The sequence below is a fragment of the Nanorana parkeri genome, unplaced genomic scaffold (assembly GCF_000935625.1).
Source record: "Nanorana parkeri isolate BGI_ZX_2015 unplaced genomic scaffold, ASM93562v1 scaffold468, whole genome shotgun sequence".
Classification (NCBI taxonomy): domain Eukaryota; kingdom Metazoa; phylum Chordata; class Amphibia; order Anura; family Dicroglossidae; genus Nanorana; species Nanorana parkeri.
In genome coordinates this window covers 23,727-43,759 of record NW_017306736.1, presented here as the reverse complement: position 1 = coordinate 43,759, position 20,033 = coordinate 23,727, and the positions used below count along the sequence as shown (strand labels likewise).

Sequence of the window (20,033 nt, the reverse complement as noted above, 5' to 3'; positions counted from 1 at the left end):
CCAAAACATCACTGCTCTAGAGGAGATCTGCATGGAGGAATGGGCCAACATACCAGCAACAGTGTGTGCCAACCTTGTGAAGACGTACAGGACACGTTTGACCTCTGTCATTGCCAACTAAGGATATATAACAAAGTATTGAGATTAGGGCTGCAACAACTAATCGGCAATCGATTATTGAAAAAGTTGTCAATCATCGATTAATCGGCTTCCAATTGGTCGGCCCTGTTCACGGCTCCATCATTCATTGCTATATAATTTTACACTTTTCATTTCACTATATTGCACACCACACTTTTTTTTTCTTTTTTACTTCCACCGCTCCAAGCTTTCTCCTGTGATGGACTACAACCTCAGTACAAACTAGTAGTCCATCACTGGAGCCATTTTTTAAAATGTATTTTATTTTTTATCCGATTAATCGAACTTAATAATCAGCGAACTAATTTTGATTTTGAAAATAATAGTTAGCTGCAGCTTTACCCGACTTATCTCGGGTTATTAAACAGCATTTTCTAGACTTTTCACTTTGCTAAGGTGAGAAAAGCCTTCTCACTGCTTATCACACTCCTTCAGTTTATTAAACGTACACCATTGTGCATATAAGAGAGTTCTGCTGCCTGGCTACAATATGGCACACAGTGGAATGGTGGCAGCACTCAACACACACATACACTGTTGGAACCGATAAAATTGACAGCTTTGATGTAAAGGTGTGCCCTGCCTCCTGAAGACCAATAATCCTGGGACTTTGTGATGAGGCCATTAAATAACAGAGCTTTTGGAGAAGGGAAGGTCTGTCTGAGGGGCCTTATCAAGCCAGACCCCCTGCTGGTATTTACTGCCCATACCTGTGTTAGCAATGCAGCATGCATGCTGGGATGGGGGCAGGGGCATATGATGGAACATTTTTCCTTTGTAATAATCTGCACAAACCTAGCTCACAAGCAGGAACAATGGCAACCTTTATGACCTCTTGGGCACGACAAGTCTTTCTGGATTCTACAATCAAGAATGTAATTCACTGAGACCTGCTGGAGAGGAGTGTACTGAGCACAGAGAAAAGAGGGAGAGAGGGAGAATGAATGTTGTTGCTAGCTAAAAGGATCCTAACCTCAATTCCTAACCCAATTAACCCCCTCCAAATCCCCTCTCCATTTCCCTTAATTGTAATTAGAATGTATGTATATCCCTATTTGGATATAAACCCAACACTTATTTATGTTTCAGTTGTTCATCAGTAATTTAAGGCACCCCCAAAGCAGAGCACATTCTACACACACACACACACACACGTTTATTTACATGCAGATGGCAGGGGCAGTGGGGATGGTTTTAATTATTTTTTTACTTTATCACTTTTATTTTTTTAAATTTGTATATATTTTTCACTTTAATTACTTGTTAATTTCTTTTTTTTTAAATGTACTTTTTCACTTAATTTTATTTCTATCAAACAGGCGCTTACAAGTACCTATGTGATAGTTTGGAGGTGACAGTTGAGACAGGTGGCGCTGTGATTATAGCGCTCCGACCTCACTGATCACATAGAGCAGAGAACGGACATTCTTCGCTCTGCTCCCCGCTCATTTGCCGTGGTCTCCCAGAAAAGCGGGGGACCCCGAAAACCACGGCAGGCAGGAAGGGACGGGACAGACAGGATGGTACAAGTGATCTGAACACTTGTATAAAAACGTGCAGCAGCTCCCTGCTGCATTTAGCTCTGCTTGCCTGAAGCAGGGCTAAAACTACCAACCGGCGCCCGGAACTGCATGTCCTGGGAGTCGGGCGAATTCCGCACCCCTGTACACTCGACCAGTACCTCAGTCACAGCAGTCCATGCATCAGAACGGACAAAAGCCCTAAGCGGGAAAGCCGACGCAATGTGTAACAAAGTAGGGCAGAGTGGCAAGTAGCAACTCGAGCCTCCTCAAGACCGCAGAGTCCGAATTAATAGAAGCAGGATCACATGCCATGTGCCTGGTCCAGATAGCCAATATCTGACCGATCTCCATAGAAACCCCCACTAGCTGCAAGGTAGGTCTTATAAAAGGCAAAGGAATCCTTAAACAGCACCTCCAGGTACTTTACAACCACATCCTTAAAAGGCAAGTATTCCCTGAATCAGTACCATCAGAGATTTGTTAAAGAAATTGCGGCATCCCCTTCAGGACAGGAACATTTTTAAGTACAGCATCCTCAAGTACTATATTGCTGAGCAAATCAATCACCAAGGCAGGGTATAAAACTCAGCACTGTGAAGAAAACCGGCACACAGATCTAAGTGCAGTATAAAGGGACTATTTAATAAGGTTAAAAGTAATGCACTTACAGGATATTAAAAAACATCTCGCCTGTCACGCATCAGATGAAAGTCCCATCTCAGCTGCTGGTCCAAGATTGCCATCAGGATATGGAGAGAGCAGAGTCCAGTTCAGTCCAGAAAGATTCCAGGACGCCTGTGCTGGAAGACACAAGTCTGATCCAGTGGCTGAGCACTGCTGTGGCTGGCTCTCCTCAAAGCTGGGTCACAGCTGCTGAGTACTTCCGGGTCGTCAGGTGTGGCTAGGCAACGCATTTCAGAGGTTCACCTCCTTTGTTAAGTTTAAGGGTGGAGTGGGCAGAGTCCTTTATATGGGGGAAAGGGGGAAGCATTGAGCGCTTTGGCGCCAACTAGTGGGAGGAAGCCAATAGTGGTAAATTGCAGCCAGGAATGCATCATAAAAAGTGGTCGGTAATAAAAACATAATAGTAATATTAGAAGGTATTAAACATTATTGTGATAAAATAATAATACAACTATAACATTTTATTATAAAAAGGCCTATACGGAGCAAGAAGAAAATAAGTCAATGGTTGGTGAAATATTAGAAAGGGTCCGAATGCATGTACAGTACGCATGGATTTAGATGCATGGTATACATGTACACTGCGCAAAGGTGCAAAAGAATCCTTTTAGATTTGGGGTAAAGATATATGTTTAAATTTGGCGGACTTAATGAGGGGATATTTATTAGGAATGTAGGCCGCATTTATGTAAAGTATGCATAGATGTAAACGCATGAACAAGCGTGAACACCATGTGAAAGAGCGAAAGGTGTATTCTTCGCATTTGAGGAAAAGATAAGGGGGACATAATGCATGAATCTTTATTGCATGTATACAAGTTAATAGCAATATGGAGGGCAACATGCGTGTGCAAAGCACTTAGATGCAAGTGCATATGTATGTGTGTGCATCGCACAAAAGTGCATGATCATAGGATTCTACTGACGTCTAGTTCCTCATTTAATTCCGGAGGGAAATGAATCCACATAGTAATAGCAGCCCAAGATTTATAACAAAATACAACACTCAGCATGGGCACATCAAAAGAATCATTAAAAAGAATTGGCACATTCTGCAACAGGATCTTGTACTGGGCCTGGAACTCCCCAAGAACCCTGAGGTCATCTTTAGAAAAGCCCCAAAAATAGGTAATAAAATTGATCCTAGCAAGATTAAAGTAGATAAGGATCACATGTCCCTCCTGTCTTTTTATGGAGATCTGAAAGGTATCTTCAAGTGTAAAAAATTGAGGTGCAAAATATGTGCATTTATCACACATGGACAATCGTCCTTCTAGGACACTTTGGGGAAAGAATATCCCATTACCCAATTTCTAAACTGCTCTACCGAATTTGCAGTCTATGGTCTAACTTGCCCCTGTGGCCTTCTATATATAGGTCGCACCACCAAGACACAACGCTGTAGTTTTGGACAACATCGACGATATATAGAACAGGGCTCCAAGGACCACAGTGTACCAAGACACTTTGCCACCAAACATAAATCTACAGGGGGCCTAGCAGTATTTGCAATTGAACACAGTACTAGCAGTATGTCCCCTGCCGAAAGATTTTGCAAACTGTGTAACCAGGAGACCTACTGGATCTATACATTAAAAATACACTAAACCCTAATGGATGAAATGAGGAACTAGATGTCAGTACAATCCTATGATCATGCACTTTTGTGCGATGCACACATACATATGCACTTGCCACTCTACCTGGTTCGAATTAGAGGAACAGCGCATACAGACCCTGGTGGGTCTCTGCTAAAGGTGAGGTGCATTCCAGAAGATTTCTCTGTTGATGGTCACAGGAGACTGAGTTTATTCTACATCCATTGTTTTATCTTCTATTTACTTAATGGACTATTGAAGATCCAGGATCATGGACATTTTTTAACCATTTATTATTATCATAGTGCATGTTATACACATGTGTTTTTCTGGTTGTTATTCTTTGCACATTGCATCACATTGATTCACAGTTAATATTTAGTGCACTTGATTTTTTATCATGAAGATTATGTAGCAATTACATTTACCCTAAGGTGCATGTTATATACATGCGTTTCTTCATTCATTTTCTACACATTGTATCACATTACTTCAAGGTCAGTATCTACTATATATCTGACACTTTTGCGGTTTCATTCATACAGCGCGGCTTTTACCATTAATTTCATACGATATATCTGACCCCACAGATTTCAGCTGCTGCTTAACATGATTAGAGTAGTGGCACGAGGTTTCACATTATTCATTTCTGTTTTATATAAACTTTTCAGGATGCTACAAAAGCTCCTCTATAGTGCAAAGGGAAAGGCTTAGTAGGCCTCTTCTTCTTAAGGGAGCCCATACTGGTGGCCTTCATGCAATCCTTTTCAGGAAGCGCAATGACTAAACATTCCCTAACATAATCTATCAGCACCTCTCTGGTTTCATGCAATATGGGGGATAGCATTGCAGATTGAGGGTCCTCTGCAGAGAATATGTCACATTCAAAAAGGAGACAAGCACCTCTACCTCAACACTTCATTCCACCTTCCGTCCGACATTCGGAAGGAGAACGGGGACTACACTTGTGCCCCCTGCAACTAGACTCCTCAATCACAGCAGAAATCTGACCCTTGAAGACAGTCATAGATCCTGCAAAATTCTCCGTGCTAAGGCAGGAAGTGCATGGTCCCCACCTAAAAGGTGGAGGGACGCATCAGAAGAGGGCAGTGAGCTAAAGTTTGGGCTAGCACACCAACTATATGTCGCAGAGTCCACAGGAAGAACCTTAAGTAATACCCCATGCCCCAGTAACGGCCAAGGCACTGCTAACCCAGATCCCTCAGTGCCTTTGTATCCTAAGCCATAGTGAGGGGTCCACGATGGGTACCTAAAACTGGCACCTAGGGTAATTGAGGGTCCCCAGCAGTGGACTTCATGCTCCCCAGCCACACAGATGCTGTGCTCGCCTTAACATGTGTCCCACCTGGCTGTAAAATGGCCATGGCAGGGTGCACAGGCAGTTGCGATGTGCTCAGGCAGGTGGAACAAGATGGTAACCGCAGCTCCCAGTAGGAGACCGCTCTTCTTCTAAAGGGAGGATAGCATTGCAAAAAATCAGGTTCACTTTAAGGTTCATAAAGACATAAGGTAACATTTTACTCTTTTCAGCCATTTATGGGCAGACTGTGGAATGTTCGCTGACCACGCTTGCTTATGAGAAGAAATCAACTGGCCCAGATGGATTTATTGGTTGACTGCTGTTGTCCTGACCTGAAACAAAAAAGACACCTGCATGTCCCTCCCCAGACGCCCCTCAAATCATCCTAAGAGCCCATATGGACAAATGTGCATGCTCATCTGATGCAAACATGTTTATGCTATGATCATTCCTGGAAAAAAATAATTTGAAAGTTAGAATGCATTCATGACAGGCTCTCTTTTAGTTAGGTAGGATATACACTGTTTAACCAGCGGACTGAGTGAAGAAAATATAACACATACCACTCCCACTGTGAGCTTTGTATTCTGACAGTAGTGCCAGCGCTAGCTAACTGGCTGCAAGAACTATTCGGCCAACAAATTTCCAACATGTTGCTTCAGCAAAAGTTGATCCAATGATCGACTTCTGGTCGAGAAAATAAACCAATGGAGCAAATTTTAGACAAAATTGGCTCAATGTGTACCCAGTTTTAGTATCTGTAGGCACCTTTTGGTTACAGATTTAGAAGCAAGGAAAGCAAACTGTTTTCTTAAGTCAACATCTGTTTATATTCTCGCATGTTATGGACACAAATAACCAGAGGAAGATGATTAGGGATGCACCGATACAATTTTTTCAAGACAGAGTAGCGATACTTTTCCTCAAGTACTTCCGTTACCAATTACCGATACCTTTTTCTTAGGGTCATGCAACAGTTTTTCTTAAACAATACAGACTAATGATTTTAGGAGAGTGGTGGAGCGCCGGGGCCTAGTCGCAGCTGCAAACACTGCACCCCTGGTAGTTCTACCACTGACTTCAAGCTGTAGAGGGACTACACATCCCAGCAATGCAAAATACCACCAGCTATAGGAGGACTACAAATCCCAGCAATACATTAGAGTTGCAACTAATGAATATTTTCATAATTGGATTAGTTGGACGATTATTTTTTTTTTTTACTAATTGGATAAAAAAAAGAATAAATAACATCCTTAATTTAAAATAACATACACAAAACGCAGTGTTACAAAGTTTACTTCATAAAACTGCATGTACAATTTTTTGCAAGCGCACTGCACTGGAAAGCGCGGCATTGTGGTACTGTTATTCCAGTGCAGGCGATCACAGTGTGGGTGGGAGACGCGTTTTGGTTGCCATTGAAATTAAGGGCACTGCAACCCACCTCCTGCAGCAGAATTTGTCAGGCCGAAACTGAAAATTACTTTTTTCCAACCTTTTAAATCATTTTTTTTTTCTATAAATTGTACTGTAAGCACATGGTGCTTGAATAGCTTCTGCCAGGAAATGACCGCTGCTAGTTGCAAGATTCTGCAGACAGCACCTGAATGTAAATACAGCAGGTAGTAGGCAGTAGGCTGGTGCAATAACCATCCTGCTATTGGCCATACCAAAACGCAAAAGCAGGCTGGCTATTGCACCTGCCCACTGCTTGCTGTGCCCTCTTCCCAGCGTAGAGGAGAGAGAGCTAGGAGATCCAACCAACTGATAATAAGAATAGTTAACTGCTATTCTCATTATCGATTAATGGTTGCAGCCCTACAATACATTATACAACAATTCAGAACAATATGCAGCTACATACTCTGCGCTGCTCACCAGGGCTGAGCGGGGTCTCAGGAGGATGTGCGCGGTCCCACCAAGGCTGCGGACGGTGGGGTGTCACCAGGGTTGTGGGGGCTGCGGGTCTCCCCATGGTGGGTGTGGGCAGCAGGAAGGAGGAGAAGAAAATGTGCAGCCCGACCGGTGCTGTTAACAGCCGCTGGGAAGTCACCAGCAAGCACAGGACCTTACGGCAGCCGTTTCAGTTTAAAAATGTAAAGGGCCGTTATCAGCTGTTATCGGGGCATTTTCAATGCCCAGTACCGGTACCGATACTGGTATAGCTATCGGTGCATTCCTATCAATGATAACGGAGGGAAGTGTGCAAGGAATATGCAGTGCAAAAAAGGTTCATTTCAAATGGCAGGCTTTTAAAAAATGAAAAGCAAACTGAAGCTAGCACTGTGATGCATTAAGAAAATAAACAGATTACTAAAAAATGTAATACTTTATGAGTTATTAGCGTAAGACATATCACTCTGGGAGGAGAAAAGAATTAAACATAACAACCCTCCCCCAAAATAAATTGTAAAAAACATACGCCAAATAAGAGGCTGCTGTCTGTTTCAGCTGCTCCGTTCTCTGTTTCAAGCCATCCTTGGAAAGTGTGGACAGTCGGGCATCACCCTCAGGGGGTACATATGGCTCAAAAATTCCAGCTAGAAATAAGAGAGTAGAAATAAATGGGTGTGCAACATGTGACTTGACAGTGAAGGGGAAGCAGCCCAGTGTTGCAGTGGAATACATTACAGGATGCAAATAGTCAGACAAGTTCAGGTGTTAAGGCTTGTTTACTAGAAAATTAAATGTATTTTACATAACATTTTTAAAAATGTGTATATATAAAAAGCTAAGGGAGATGACTAAGAAAAAACCAGGAGTTAAACTTACTGGTAACTATATTTCTAGTAGTCTTCCAGGACAGCATGCAAGAGGTAGAGGTTCCTCCCCTCAAACAGGAAGCATGTTACATATACCCAATTTAATAGAACTGCCTCCAGCAAGGATCCTTCAGTCACCAACAGAACCGAAGGAAGCACAAACTGCAAAAAAAGAAGAACACAGACAAAACAAAATAACCACAACAATGACTTGAAGTTCTGCTGTCATGGAAGACTAGTAGAAATAGAGTTACTGGCAAGTCTAACTCTGGTTTTCTCTTAGTAGTCTTCCAGGACAGCATGCGAGAGGATAAACAAGAACTCACCAACCTAAAGCGGAACTACTGCATGGAGAACCTTTTTACCGAAGGCCTGATCTATCTCAAGAAGAGATGAGATCCAGGAAGTAATGCAGGATGAACGGTAACTACGGTAAATCTTCCTGGTGACCAATTTTCTACTCAAAAGAGTAGACAGTCAGTCACGGCTCCCTGCAGGGATCCCCGCCGCTCCGATCCTCCATCGCTGACTGGGAGGGGGCGGGTACGGCTGGCTCTGCCTCTAGATAGGCAGAGCCAGCTGTCACTCACGCAGCTGGGTGGATCTCGACAGTAATGTGGGGATCCGTCCCAGCTGCGGCGGTCTCTGTATACCACAAGCTATAGCTCGCGATATACTGAGCTTTGGGTCAGGAGAGGACGCTAGTCTATGTCCTCCCGTGACCCTTAAGAGAACTATGGGGAAAAAAACTTACACCATAGTTCTCTTTTAACCCTTTTGGGGTATAAATAGTCGTGCCAGTTCTTCTATATATTTGCACATAGAGCACCTTTGACATTGAAAAGTACCACGATACTTACAGCAAACATCTTTTCTATTACTGATATATTCCAGTCTATCTTTAATAGGGGGACATTTCCTATATGTAACACTCGGGTAGCTTTGGACAAATTTAGAAAAATTCTAGTGTCTTTTTTCAGGTAATGCCAATGCTCAGACAAAATATCTGAAAAAGATTCATGTTAGTTACTGTAAGTAGTGACCAATCTGACAATATGATCGAGGGCCTGAATATTCCCTTCCAATTTACAGACACCCTTATTAATCTTATACATTTCATGTTTTCTATCTAAGCCCTTAGCCCTGTGATATGCATATAGCAAATATTTATCTTTATAACCCCGTTTTTTTAATCTTAAATTAAGTTTATGTGCTTCCCTTTCAAAATCCTGGTCTAATGTGCAATTTCACCTGATTCTCAAATATTGACCAACCAGTATGTTTTTCGTAAAGAGAGGGGGTGAGCACTGGTGGCCTCAAGAACGGTATTGCCAGCAGTGCTCTTTCGAAATAATTTGGTAATCAGTTTCCCTTCTCCATTCTTGCATATTGCCCCCGCATTTGGGGATCCCCCATTTTTCACCTGCCAATGAAAGCTTCCCTTTTCTGTCTGCACAGCAAATCTTAGGAATCCCTGACGCTCCAAAAAAAAAAAATGGGAGTGTGAAGGTATGCATCTTTTAAAACCAGGGCGATCATTAACACTGATTTCAGGAGGATTTTCCTTACCGAGTAAATCCTTTCCACCCTGAAATTTAGAAAACTAGTTTTCTAAAGTTGATCATCCTGAATTTCCCACCTGGTTTTGGCACCAGGAAGATATGGGAATAAAATCCCTCAAAATGCTAAGCCTCACTTTCAGTGATACACTCATCCAATGCAACTGTTTTTTTATTTGGTTTTTCGGCAAACTGGTAAGAAAATAAGTTTGTGTAGGAAAAAGTTAAAGTCTAAATTCTAATCTATTCTCAACACATTCAGAATGAACTGATCGTTTGTGATCCTCTCCCACTGAAGACACAAAATGACATCAGACGCATGGGGAGGAGGAAAGAGGAGACTCTCTTTTCATCAGTTTTGGAGGAGGAAAGAGAAGTAAAGAGCAAACCTCCCCTTGACTTGTCCTTACCTTACGCTTTCTCTTCTGGGGCTGAGATTTATTAACCTGTCTTATCTCTTCCTGTGAGTTACGGGGGGGGGGAAATCTATGGTTACGCATCCTTCCATTCTTATTGGGAAACTTTTTACCCATCTCAGAAGATCTAGCAAGGATCTTATCCAAACAAGAAATCAAAAAGGGGACACCACAGAGCTTAGACTTGCTTCTGAGATCGGGCCTGTATCAGCAGCTCTTTCCCCACGACTGCCCCACCTTACTTCTTCCCGTCTCCCTGTGCCGATAGTGGATGTGGGCAGGCGGTGAGCGTGAGGCGGGGAGGAGCTGAGTCGTGTGGCATGTGGATGCAGGTGGGCGGGTCTAGCAGCGTCAAGTGCGAGGCGGGGAGGAGGTGCAGCACGCGGCGTGTGTGGAGCCGTGAACAGGGCCAATTAATTGATGATTGAAAACTTTGACAACTTTTTCAATCGATTATAACCGACTTAGTCAATTAGTTGTTGCAGCCATACAGTCATCACCAATTTGTGGGGACAGTCCCCTGACAAATTATATCCCTGGGAACATAAAATATATTTTATGTTCCAGGGGACATTTTTAAATGATTTTATTTTTAAAATGTTGTCACCTTGCCTTACCCTGGTGGTCAGTGGGGCTCCCTGGACCCTGGTTGTGGGGGGTTGCTGTGGCCGCAGCGGCTCCCTCCCTCCGCCGCTTCTCTGCCACCTGCACCCGGCCAGCCCGCATCAGATGCGGCTCTGTATTTGGCAGCCGCTCGCTCAAGGGGGCCCTCGGTATGCCATCCGGGCTGGCTGGATCAGGCAGACGCGCCCCCCTAATCCGCGATTACAGAGCCGCTTCCCATGCGGTGCAAATGGCGGAGGGAGGAAGCCACTGCACCGGCGGCCGGAGACTTCATTTAACGGGGGCCGGTGAAGAGCCCACTGACGGCCGCAGGCAGGGGCCGCTTTTAAAGGCAGCAGAGAGGCCCAGGGGGCAATTGCCACCCTGCCCAGTCCGCCCCTGCCCCCCAGTTCAGAGCAAATGCAGGCCTTTATTTAGTCATTTACCAGGCCTTCCACAAAACAGATATCTGCTTATATGGCCTGTGATCTTTATTGCCCCCCAGGACAAGTGAGAGTCCCAAATCACCTCTAAACCTTTTATAGCTGTCCCTAATTAAAAGGCATGTCACCAGTAGACAAGTATAGAAACACAAGCAGGTCTGGTAGAGGTAATGTCCCACCATTCACCCGAAAGTCATAAACCTGGGTACAATATCAGCTCCATTTCATAATTTGGAATTGTACGGTGATAGTGAAAAATAAAAGGTTCATCCTCCTCTTGCTTTCCATCCCGAGCCCTGCACTAGGGGCCGGCTCCGTGACACCCGATAAAAGGGCTAACAAAAGATGCTGAAAGCAGCTAGAAGTGTCTCTTGTTTTGAAACATCAAGAAAGGAACTCCAGCAACATCTAGAAGTCTTAACATCGTAGAAAAGTTACCCTTTAATCTCTGGACATCACCTGCTAAAAGCATGCTTGAAGACGAGCCCTTCAGACCTCTTTTGCTTATTGAACTCTGTCCAAAGTCCTAAAACCAGGACTGTTAACTATCTTTTATTCCCTTTCATGATATAGAAATGTCTATTTTTATTACTATTTATTACTAATATATTACTATATATTTCTGTATATTTTCTGTTTCTTTTTTTTAAAGGACAATCTTCAAAATCATTAAGCTTACCTCTACGCTCTAAATAAGAACTTAGAGAACTATGAGGTGAGTGCTTTTCACTCACCTCATAGTTCTAGCCGACCTGTGACTGTCACCGGTCGGCTCAGTAGATCAGGAAGTGAGCGAACACATACCGGCGTTCGCTCACTTCTCGATCCTGTCACAGCTCTCTGCTGTGACCGGGGAGTGGCTGGATTCCCCCCTCCCCGATCCTCCAGCCCTGACTGGCGTAACGGACGGGGGAGGGGGCGGGTACAGCTGGCTCTGCCTCTAGATCGGCAGAGCCAGCTGTCACTCACGCAGCTGGGCGGATCCCGACATAATTGTCGGGATCCGCTGCGTTGTCTCAGTACACCGCGAGCTGTAGCTCGCGGTATACTGAGCTTAGGGCGACGGGAGGACGCTAGTTTGTGTTCACCCATTACCCTAAAGGAGAACTATGGGGAACTATGGGGAATAGCCCTAACCCCATAGTTCTCCTTTAACATATCCTTGCCTCTGTGAATAGTGCTACTGTATAGTGAATCCTGTCATATTCCTGTCTGAGAGGACAGCGGTATCATAGGCATTGTTTAACCATTTTAAATTCTCACAGCACTTGCTGGGCACGGTCTGTGTTTCCGTTAAAAAAACATATGGTGGCAGTGAACGTTTGTGGGTAAAGGGTTAACTGTGGAGTTAACCAACCCTGGTGACGACTGTTCTTCTGGCCTGAGATTGTGTCCCACGAGCTGGGTGAGGCTGAGAGTGGTATCCCCACGTCCTTGTGAAGCCACGCTTGGTTCAGAACTGTGTATAGTCACGTGGGATTGACATACAGCGGGTTTGGGCCGGCGTACGTCAGAGGAGGTACCCCCCCCACCCCCCCAAGTATTCCATGACAGGTCCCCTTCTGGCAAAGAAAACACAAAAACTGGAAGGATACTTGCTGGAGGCCGTTCTTTTAAATTGGGTATGTGGGACGTGTTTCCTATTTGAGAAACCTCCATCTCTTGCATGCTGTCCTGGAAGACGAAAATACATACATGTTCATTATCTCTATCTGTATCACAATTTGAAGGAAGAACTGGAGGCAGAAGAAATCTTAACCCTTGTTGTGCAGGGGTAGACCCTTGCAATGGGCTATCCACAAACTGCAAGGGTTAAGTGTTTGTTTTAGTCTTTGGTCCAAGAGAAAGAAAAACTCACCAGAACCTCAGACCCAGCTGGCAGCTAGACAGGTCCCCACAGTCTCTCCCCCTCCACTCCATCGGTCTAAGTTCCCATGGGTAATTGGGGGAGTTGGTGAAAACTAATCACCTTTTTGCATGAAGTCTGTGTAGTACAGGGTACAATTCGTACAAGCGCTGACAAAATAAAATTAAAAATCAATACAAAGTAGTAGTTTAAGTAAGGATAAGCAAGCAAGAACCTGCCACAAACCCAGCCAGTTCATAGAGAAGCTACATTTGCCTTATCTGGACCCATATCGCTTTGTAAATTGTGCAAGGAACCACCTACCAGTATACTTCTGTTCTGCAGAGGCCACCCAGACCTGTAAGGTTGTGCGAGGTTTGGCTTCTGTGGAACTCAACTGCGCATAAGTATTGCACAGTGGGTGGATTGTCATACACAAACCCCTCTCTCAAAATAATACTCGGAAACAATAGGTAGGAATAACTTATGCAACTGTATTAATACATACAGGATACACCAATGCAGTTTTATCTGTGAGCCTGCTTGTCAGTCTTGGCATACTATTTGCACAAAGTTCATGGGCAATTCACTTTGCAGTTATAATTGCGGTTTGGCAGTGCTGACAAGGAGTGAGTGTTTGTAGAGAAATAGCAAAGGATTCCTTGATGGGAGAGGCGAGTTCAAGATTTCTCAGGAGTGATCATTACAGCTGAATGAGATCAGATAAAGGCTCTTGATGGGGCTCGCTCTATGGAATCCAGAGAGGCTTTGTGGTAGGTAAGGTAGTGTGCACAGCTATGGCACAAGTTGGTGGTTCTGGCAGTAAGGCTGAGAGGTCTGGCTGTGAGGTCTCGCTGCTTCGGCTGCTGCAGGAATGGTCAGCGTACCTGTTACAATACTGAGACGCCGACCATTCCCCTCCATGCCGTTTTATGCTGACAGCAAGGGCGGAGACTGCTAGTGACGAGGCAATAGTGAGCGTCGTTGGCGATCAATCACTGATCGCAGCTGGATGAAATCCTTACAAGACCAAGAAGCCTGGGCTCGGTCTTGTTTCACCCTGGGTGACCTCAAGCATGCCAGCGCTCCCTTTAAAATGTGTGGACTCCATGTCTCCAGAAAAGTCTGCTGCCACTTTACCAAAAAATTGTGAACTGGCAACTGACACTTGGACTACTTGAACACTAGTTCACTTGAACTTTTGTGCTTTGTGTTCTGCTGCATTCTGTGTGCATTGGCACCGGTTTTCTTCTACAGCCTGGACAGGTAGGTTTATTGGTTTTCACCAAAACATTGGACCTTTGGAGGCAGCAAAATACATGAAAAAGGTCTCTTATCTGTAAAGCACTGTATAATGTGTCACTACTATATAAACAGTTAAGGATATACATTTCTTCAATATAAGATTTCACTACCTGTGCAGGAAACATTAATTGGACGCTCCATGATTTCTTCCGGAACAATAATTCCAGCAGCCTTTGCTTTTCGTGCCATTTCCTCAGCAGTGTTGTATTTGGCTCCCACTGATGGTGGCATAAAGAATCTTTTTTTTGTCCTTACTGGATGAAGCAGGATTGGAATCATCAACCGGCTCGGGTTCAGGAGAGAAACTATACCCTAAAAGAAGAAAATTCTAATAAATGTAGCTCAACAACATACATTACAAAATGATTAAATAGATTGTAGAAACCCAATTCCAAAAAAGTTGAGATGCTTTGTCAAAATCTACATAAAAGCCCCTGAGGGCTTACAATCTAAGAGGAGGAAGTGATACATGAGGAGGTAGCTATGTGGGGATTAATTGTTTGATAACGTGATGATTGAGTGGTTAGGTTGAGGTGGGATAAGCTTCCCTAAAGAAATGAGTCTTAAGGGATCGCCTAAAGGCAGAGTGGGAGACAGACAGGTTGGGGTAAAGCGTTCCAGAGGATGAAGTCCTGGACGCGAGCATGGGAGGAGTTGACGAGTGAGCTCGAAAGCAGAAGGTCTTTTGAAGAGCGGAGCGGATGGTTAGTGTGATACTCTGAGACAAGATTTAAGCTATAGCCGGGGGCAGAGTTGTGGATGGCTTTGCAAGTCATTGTTAATATTTAGAATTTAATCCCTTGGGCTATTGGAATCCAGTGCAGGGATCGGCAGAGGGGGGTTGCAGACACTGAGCGGTTGGCTAGGTGAATGAGTCTAGCAGCAGCATTCATGATAGACTGAAGGGGGGATAGCCTGTGTAGAGGTAAGCCAATGAGGAGGGAGTCGCAATAGTCAAGACGAGAGATAACGAGTGGATGAGTAGTTTTGGAGGTTTCATTGGTGAGGAAGGGGGCGTATTTTGGAGATGTTGCGAAGGTGAAGGCGGCAGGATTTGGATAGTGATTGGATGTGGGGAAGAAAGGTAGAGGTCCGAGTCAAGGATGACACTTCGCACCTTAGCATGGGGGGGGGAGGGTTGGATAGTTGTGTTATCAATCTCAAGGGAAAAGTGGGGAAAGGTGCATGGGCGGGAGGAAATATCATGAGCTCAGTTTTTGAAATGTTGAGTTTTAAGAAGTGTTGTGACATCTAGACTGATATGTCAGTTAGTAGATTAGTGACACGAAAGGACACTGAGGGGGTACAGTTGTGCAGTAGAAAGATATATTTGAGGTTCATCGGCATAGAGATGGTATTGGAAGCCATGTGAGGTTATTAACTGACCAAGGGAGGAATTGTAGATGATGGAGGAGGGGTCCAAGGACAGAGCCTTGAGGGACCATTACAGAAAGAGGAAGAGGGGAGGAGTTAGATTTGTAGGCGACACTAAAAAGGAGCGTTTAGAAAGGTAGGAGGAGAACCATGAGAGAGCAGAGTCTTGTAGGCCAAGCAAGTGAAGTTTTCTGAGGAGGAGCAGGTGGTCAACAGTGTCAAAAGCAGCAGAAAGGTCTAATAGCAAGAGTAAGAAGAAGAGGCCATTGTTTTTAGCGGTTAGTAATTCATTAGTGAGTTTTAGGAGGGAGGTTTCAATGGAGTGTAGGAGGGCGAAAGCCGGACTGTAAAGGGTCCAGAAGGTTATAAGCGAGATGGCGGCTCAGGCGGCTGTAGATAAGGCGTTCTAGGAGTTGAGATGAATGGGAGTAAGGAGATTGGTCTGAGATCATTGAGGTTGGTAGGGTCCAGTGAGGGTTTTTGGGGTATTGGGGTGACTAGCGCATGTTTTACAAGGGAGGAAAAGATGTCAGTAGAGAGTGAAAGATTGAAAATGTGAGTAAGAGAGTGTAGGATAGAGTAAGAGGGTGACCAAGTAGTGGTGGTAGAACTGGGTCCAGGGGCAAGTGGTGAGGTGGGTGTCAGAGAAAAGCTTTGTAACCTCATCTGTGGTGACAGGGTCAAAAGAGGAAAGTAACAAGTGTGATGGTGGGTCTGGTACAATAATAGGGGACGTTGATTGGACAGTGGTGATCTGATCCTGAATTGTATCAATTTTTTTTTTTAAATGAATGGCAATGTCCTGGGCAGCGGGAATTAGTGGGCGGTGGTGGTGGAGGACGTAGTAGAGTTAAAAGTAGAAAAAAGGAGTTGAAGTGGTCTGGATGAGAGTGTGTTAATGAGGTTACAAAATAAGTTTGTTTGGCAGCACGGAGGAAGGAGTTTTTTGTTTTTTTTTTTGGTTTTTTTTTAGGAGGGCAGCTTTATACAGGGTGATATCTTGCAGAAGCCTAGTTTTCCACCACAGTCGTTCAAGAGCACAGCGATGTCTTTTTAGATGTCTGGTTTCTTTAGTTTGCCACGGTTGTAGTTGACGTGGTCGAAGTCTGGGTGTAGTGAGGGGAGCCAAGACATCCAGGGAGGATGAGACCAAGCTGTCGTAGACAGAAGTAGCCAGGTCAGGGCAGGACAGGGGTGAGATTTTGTCAGAGGTAGGTCAGTAGCAGAGTAGAGAAGGGTCGAGGTGGCAAAGGTTTCCCCAGTTGACAGTGTGCCGTGTAGGGGGATCCAGGGTTGGGGACAAGGCGAGTGAGAAACTGACAAGGCTGCGGTCAGAAAACAGGAAAGGGGTGCTGGAGAAGATACCATTTTAAGAAAAAAAAATTTGTCATTTTCAAATTGATGGCAGCAACATTTCTCAAAAAAGTTGGGATAGGACCATGTTTACCACAGTGCACCCTTTTTTAACAACACTCTGTAAACGCCTGTGAACTGAGACCAGTTGCTGGAGTTTTGGGAGAGGAATATTGTCGCATTCTTGCCCAATATAGGATTCTAACTGCTCAACAGTCCTGGGTCTTCTTTGTTATATTGCACGTTATAAGATGTGCCAAATATTTTCAATTGGTGAAAGATCTGGACTGCATGCAGGGCAGTTAAGCACCCAGACTCTTCTACTACGAAGCTATGGTTTTGGCATAGATGTGGTTTAGCATTGTCCTGCTAAAATATACAAGGCCTTCCCTGAAAAAGACGTCATCTGGATGGGAACATATGCTGCTCTAAAACCTGTATATATCTTGGCTAGACAGCTCACATGACTGGGCAACTAATGTACAAGGGTACAACCTGTTTAGGAGGGACAGGGTTGGTAGAAGTGGGGGCGAGGGGAGAAGTACGCATTTATGTGAAAAACAATCCAACTATGCACATACACGATGACCTCTGATCTAACTATGCACATACGCGATAACTATCGTAACGACAGAGTTACGATGGTGTTGAGTCTTTGTGGCTAGAACTAGATAAGACTGAAGCTAGTTGTAAACTAAATTGTGGCCAGTCCCCAAACATAAGGGAAAAGGAGGAGGCTCACCTACATTCCCAAATAGAAATAGATGGGAAGCAGGGAATTGTTGTTATAAGCGAGTTCAATTATCCGGACATTGATTGGTCACATGGAACCATCCATTCTATGAAGGCTGGCCGTTTCCTAAACCTGTTGCAGGATAATTTCATGGATCAGATGGTTGATGTCCCAACCAGGAAGAATGCTATACTAGATTCATTAATTTCCAATAATGCGGAGATAGTTGCAGACATGGCGATTAGGGATACATTAGGTAACCGTGATCACAGGGCAATTAGTTTTAATGTTGGGTACAGAAAAGTATGTTCGTTTGACAAGAACACCAAATTTCAAAAAGGCAAACTTTGATAAGCTGAGTCATCTAATGTATTACACTAAATGGGACAAATTATTCTAATGTATGACACTAAATTGGACAAAGTATTTCAAACAATGAAAACTGGTAAGTGGAATTGTTTTAAGAATACATTGCATAATGCTATTAACAAGTGCATTCCATTGGGTAATGGAAATAAAAGATCAAGAACTAAGCCTGCATGGCTAAATAAGATGGAGGGGAAAGCATTGGCATTCCAGAGATAGAAGGAATGCAATAAGATATGTAAACATGAAATCCAGCCAGCTAAAATAGATTGTGAAAAGCATATCGTCACAGTCTGTAATAAGAACCCCAAAAAATTCTTCCAATATATAAATAGTAAAAATGCAAGAAAAGAGCAGGTAGATAAAAGATGAGAACGGGTGATTAATCACAAATGACAGGGAGAAGGCTGAGGTATTAAATTAATTTCTCTCCTCAGTTTAAACTAAGGAAAAACTCAGGTTTAATGGAGAAAAGAATGTGAGTAGCTTAGTGCACAAGATACCACGGTGGTTGACAGTAGCCGGGGTTCAACAAAGACTTGAAAAACATAATGCAAATAAATCCTTTATGACAAGATAACCTGCACCCTAGAGTACTTAAAGAGCTCAGCCAGGTGAAAAGCAAGACTGTTATTCCTCATTTTCAAGGACTCCATACTGACTGGAAGGGTACCAAGTGATTGGCATAAAGCTACGGTATTTCCAATATTCAAAAAAGGCTCAAAATGCCAACCGAGGAACTACAAATCAGTCAGTCTAACATCAAATACTATGCAAACTGTTTGGGGGAATGATCAACGACTATTTAGTGGATTTTGTTTGCGACAATGGTATAATAAGTAGGGATGCTCCGATACCACTTTTTTAGGACCGAGTACCAATACTTTCCAAGTACTCACCGATACCAATTACCGAAGAACATGAAATGAATATTTATCATGCCATTGCTAACTAAGGCTTGTATCCCCATAGTGGGGAAAATAGATGAGCACATGTCCAGACTTCAGACCAGAACACTGTGTAGTGTGGCACAGCTATATCCAAATCTGTATAACTGGCTTTATATTAACATTTTTTTATAATATAAATCCAGGTATGCAGAATTGGATGTAGCTGGGCCACACTATACAGTGTTCTGGAGTCTGGACATGTGCTCATCTATTTTCCCCACTAGGGGAATACAAGCCTTAGTTAGCAATATCTACTTAGTTATTTCTTTATTTAATGTCTTTAAAATATTATATGCAGTTAAACAGCATTTTTGTGCCCAGCCCCCATGCGGTGCTGCAGTACTAATAGAAAACGATTTTGTTTCTGCCTGGAGATCCAAACCATTTAAATTACCCTTTATCACATTTTTGTCAACCAGATCCGTAACCAAAATGAACCCTATATACTAAAAAGATAAGCCAGCTAACAAGAGTGGCTGGTTTAAAAAGGGTTAGCAGAGTATCGGGACAAGTATTCCAATTACAAAAAGAGTTTATTAGATAAAATATCAGTTTTGGACATAACATCATATCACTAACTGGTTTAAAAAAAAAAAAGCCAAAAAAAAAGAAAAAAAATCATGACATACAATTATAAATCTTCGGGTATGCAGGTCTGTTTGTATAATGTGCTCTCATCCATATATGCTAATCAGCTGACACCTGTTGTGGAAATTTATTAGGATGCGTTTTTAGTGTATTGTAATATTTTGTCATTATGTCTCTCCGTGTCAGGGTTTGCTGCGTCACGCCCAATTGGAGCGTGACCCGGATTAAATCCCCACTAAGAGTAAACCATTGGAGTAGATATCTTATGCGTGGCGGAGCAGTGTCTTCTTGGCGAATGTATGGACACCGGCTAGTGCGCGGTGCGTGGATTTATTGGTTTGGCGTGTATACAACTTGCTTTGAGGACATAGTATATATATCTGCCTTTATGAAAGGAGCGTGCGTTTGTTGTCTCTAGTGCGCCTGATCAACTGCTGGAAATAATATGACGTTGTCCCTGTAAAT

At 43.5% G+C, this 20,033-nt stretch overlaps 1 protein-coding gene across 1 annotated transcript in view; it reads right to left on the bottom strand.

Annotated features, from left to right (window-relative positions):
• Positions 1-20,033, bottom strand: part of MRPL45 (mitochondrial ribosomal protein L45) — a 188,268-nt gene that overhangs the window by 158,464 nt on the left and 9,771 nt on the right. Inside the window, exons 2-3 of the mRNA XM_018560593.1 lie at positions 14,315-14,516; positions 7,693-7,810 (exon numbers count right to left, since the gene is read on the bottom strand). Of these exons, the coding sequence (XP_018416095.1) occupies positions 7,693-7,810; positions 14,315-14,516 (320 nt within the window). The remainder of the gene's footprint in view (positions 1-7,692; positions 7,811-14,314; positions 14,517-20,033) is intronic.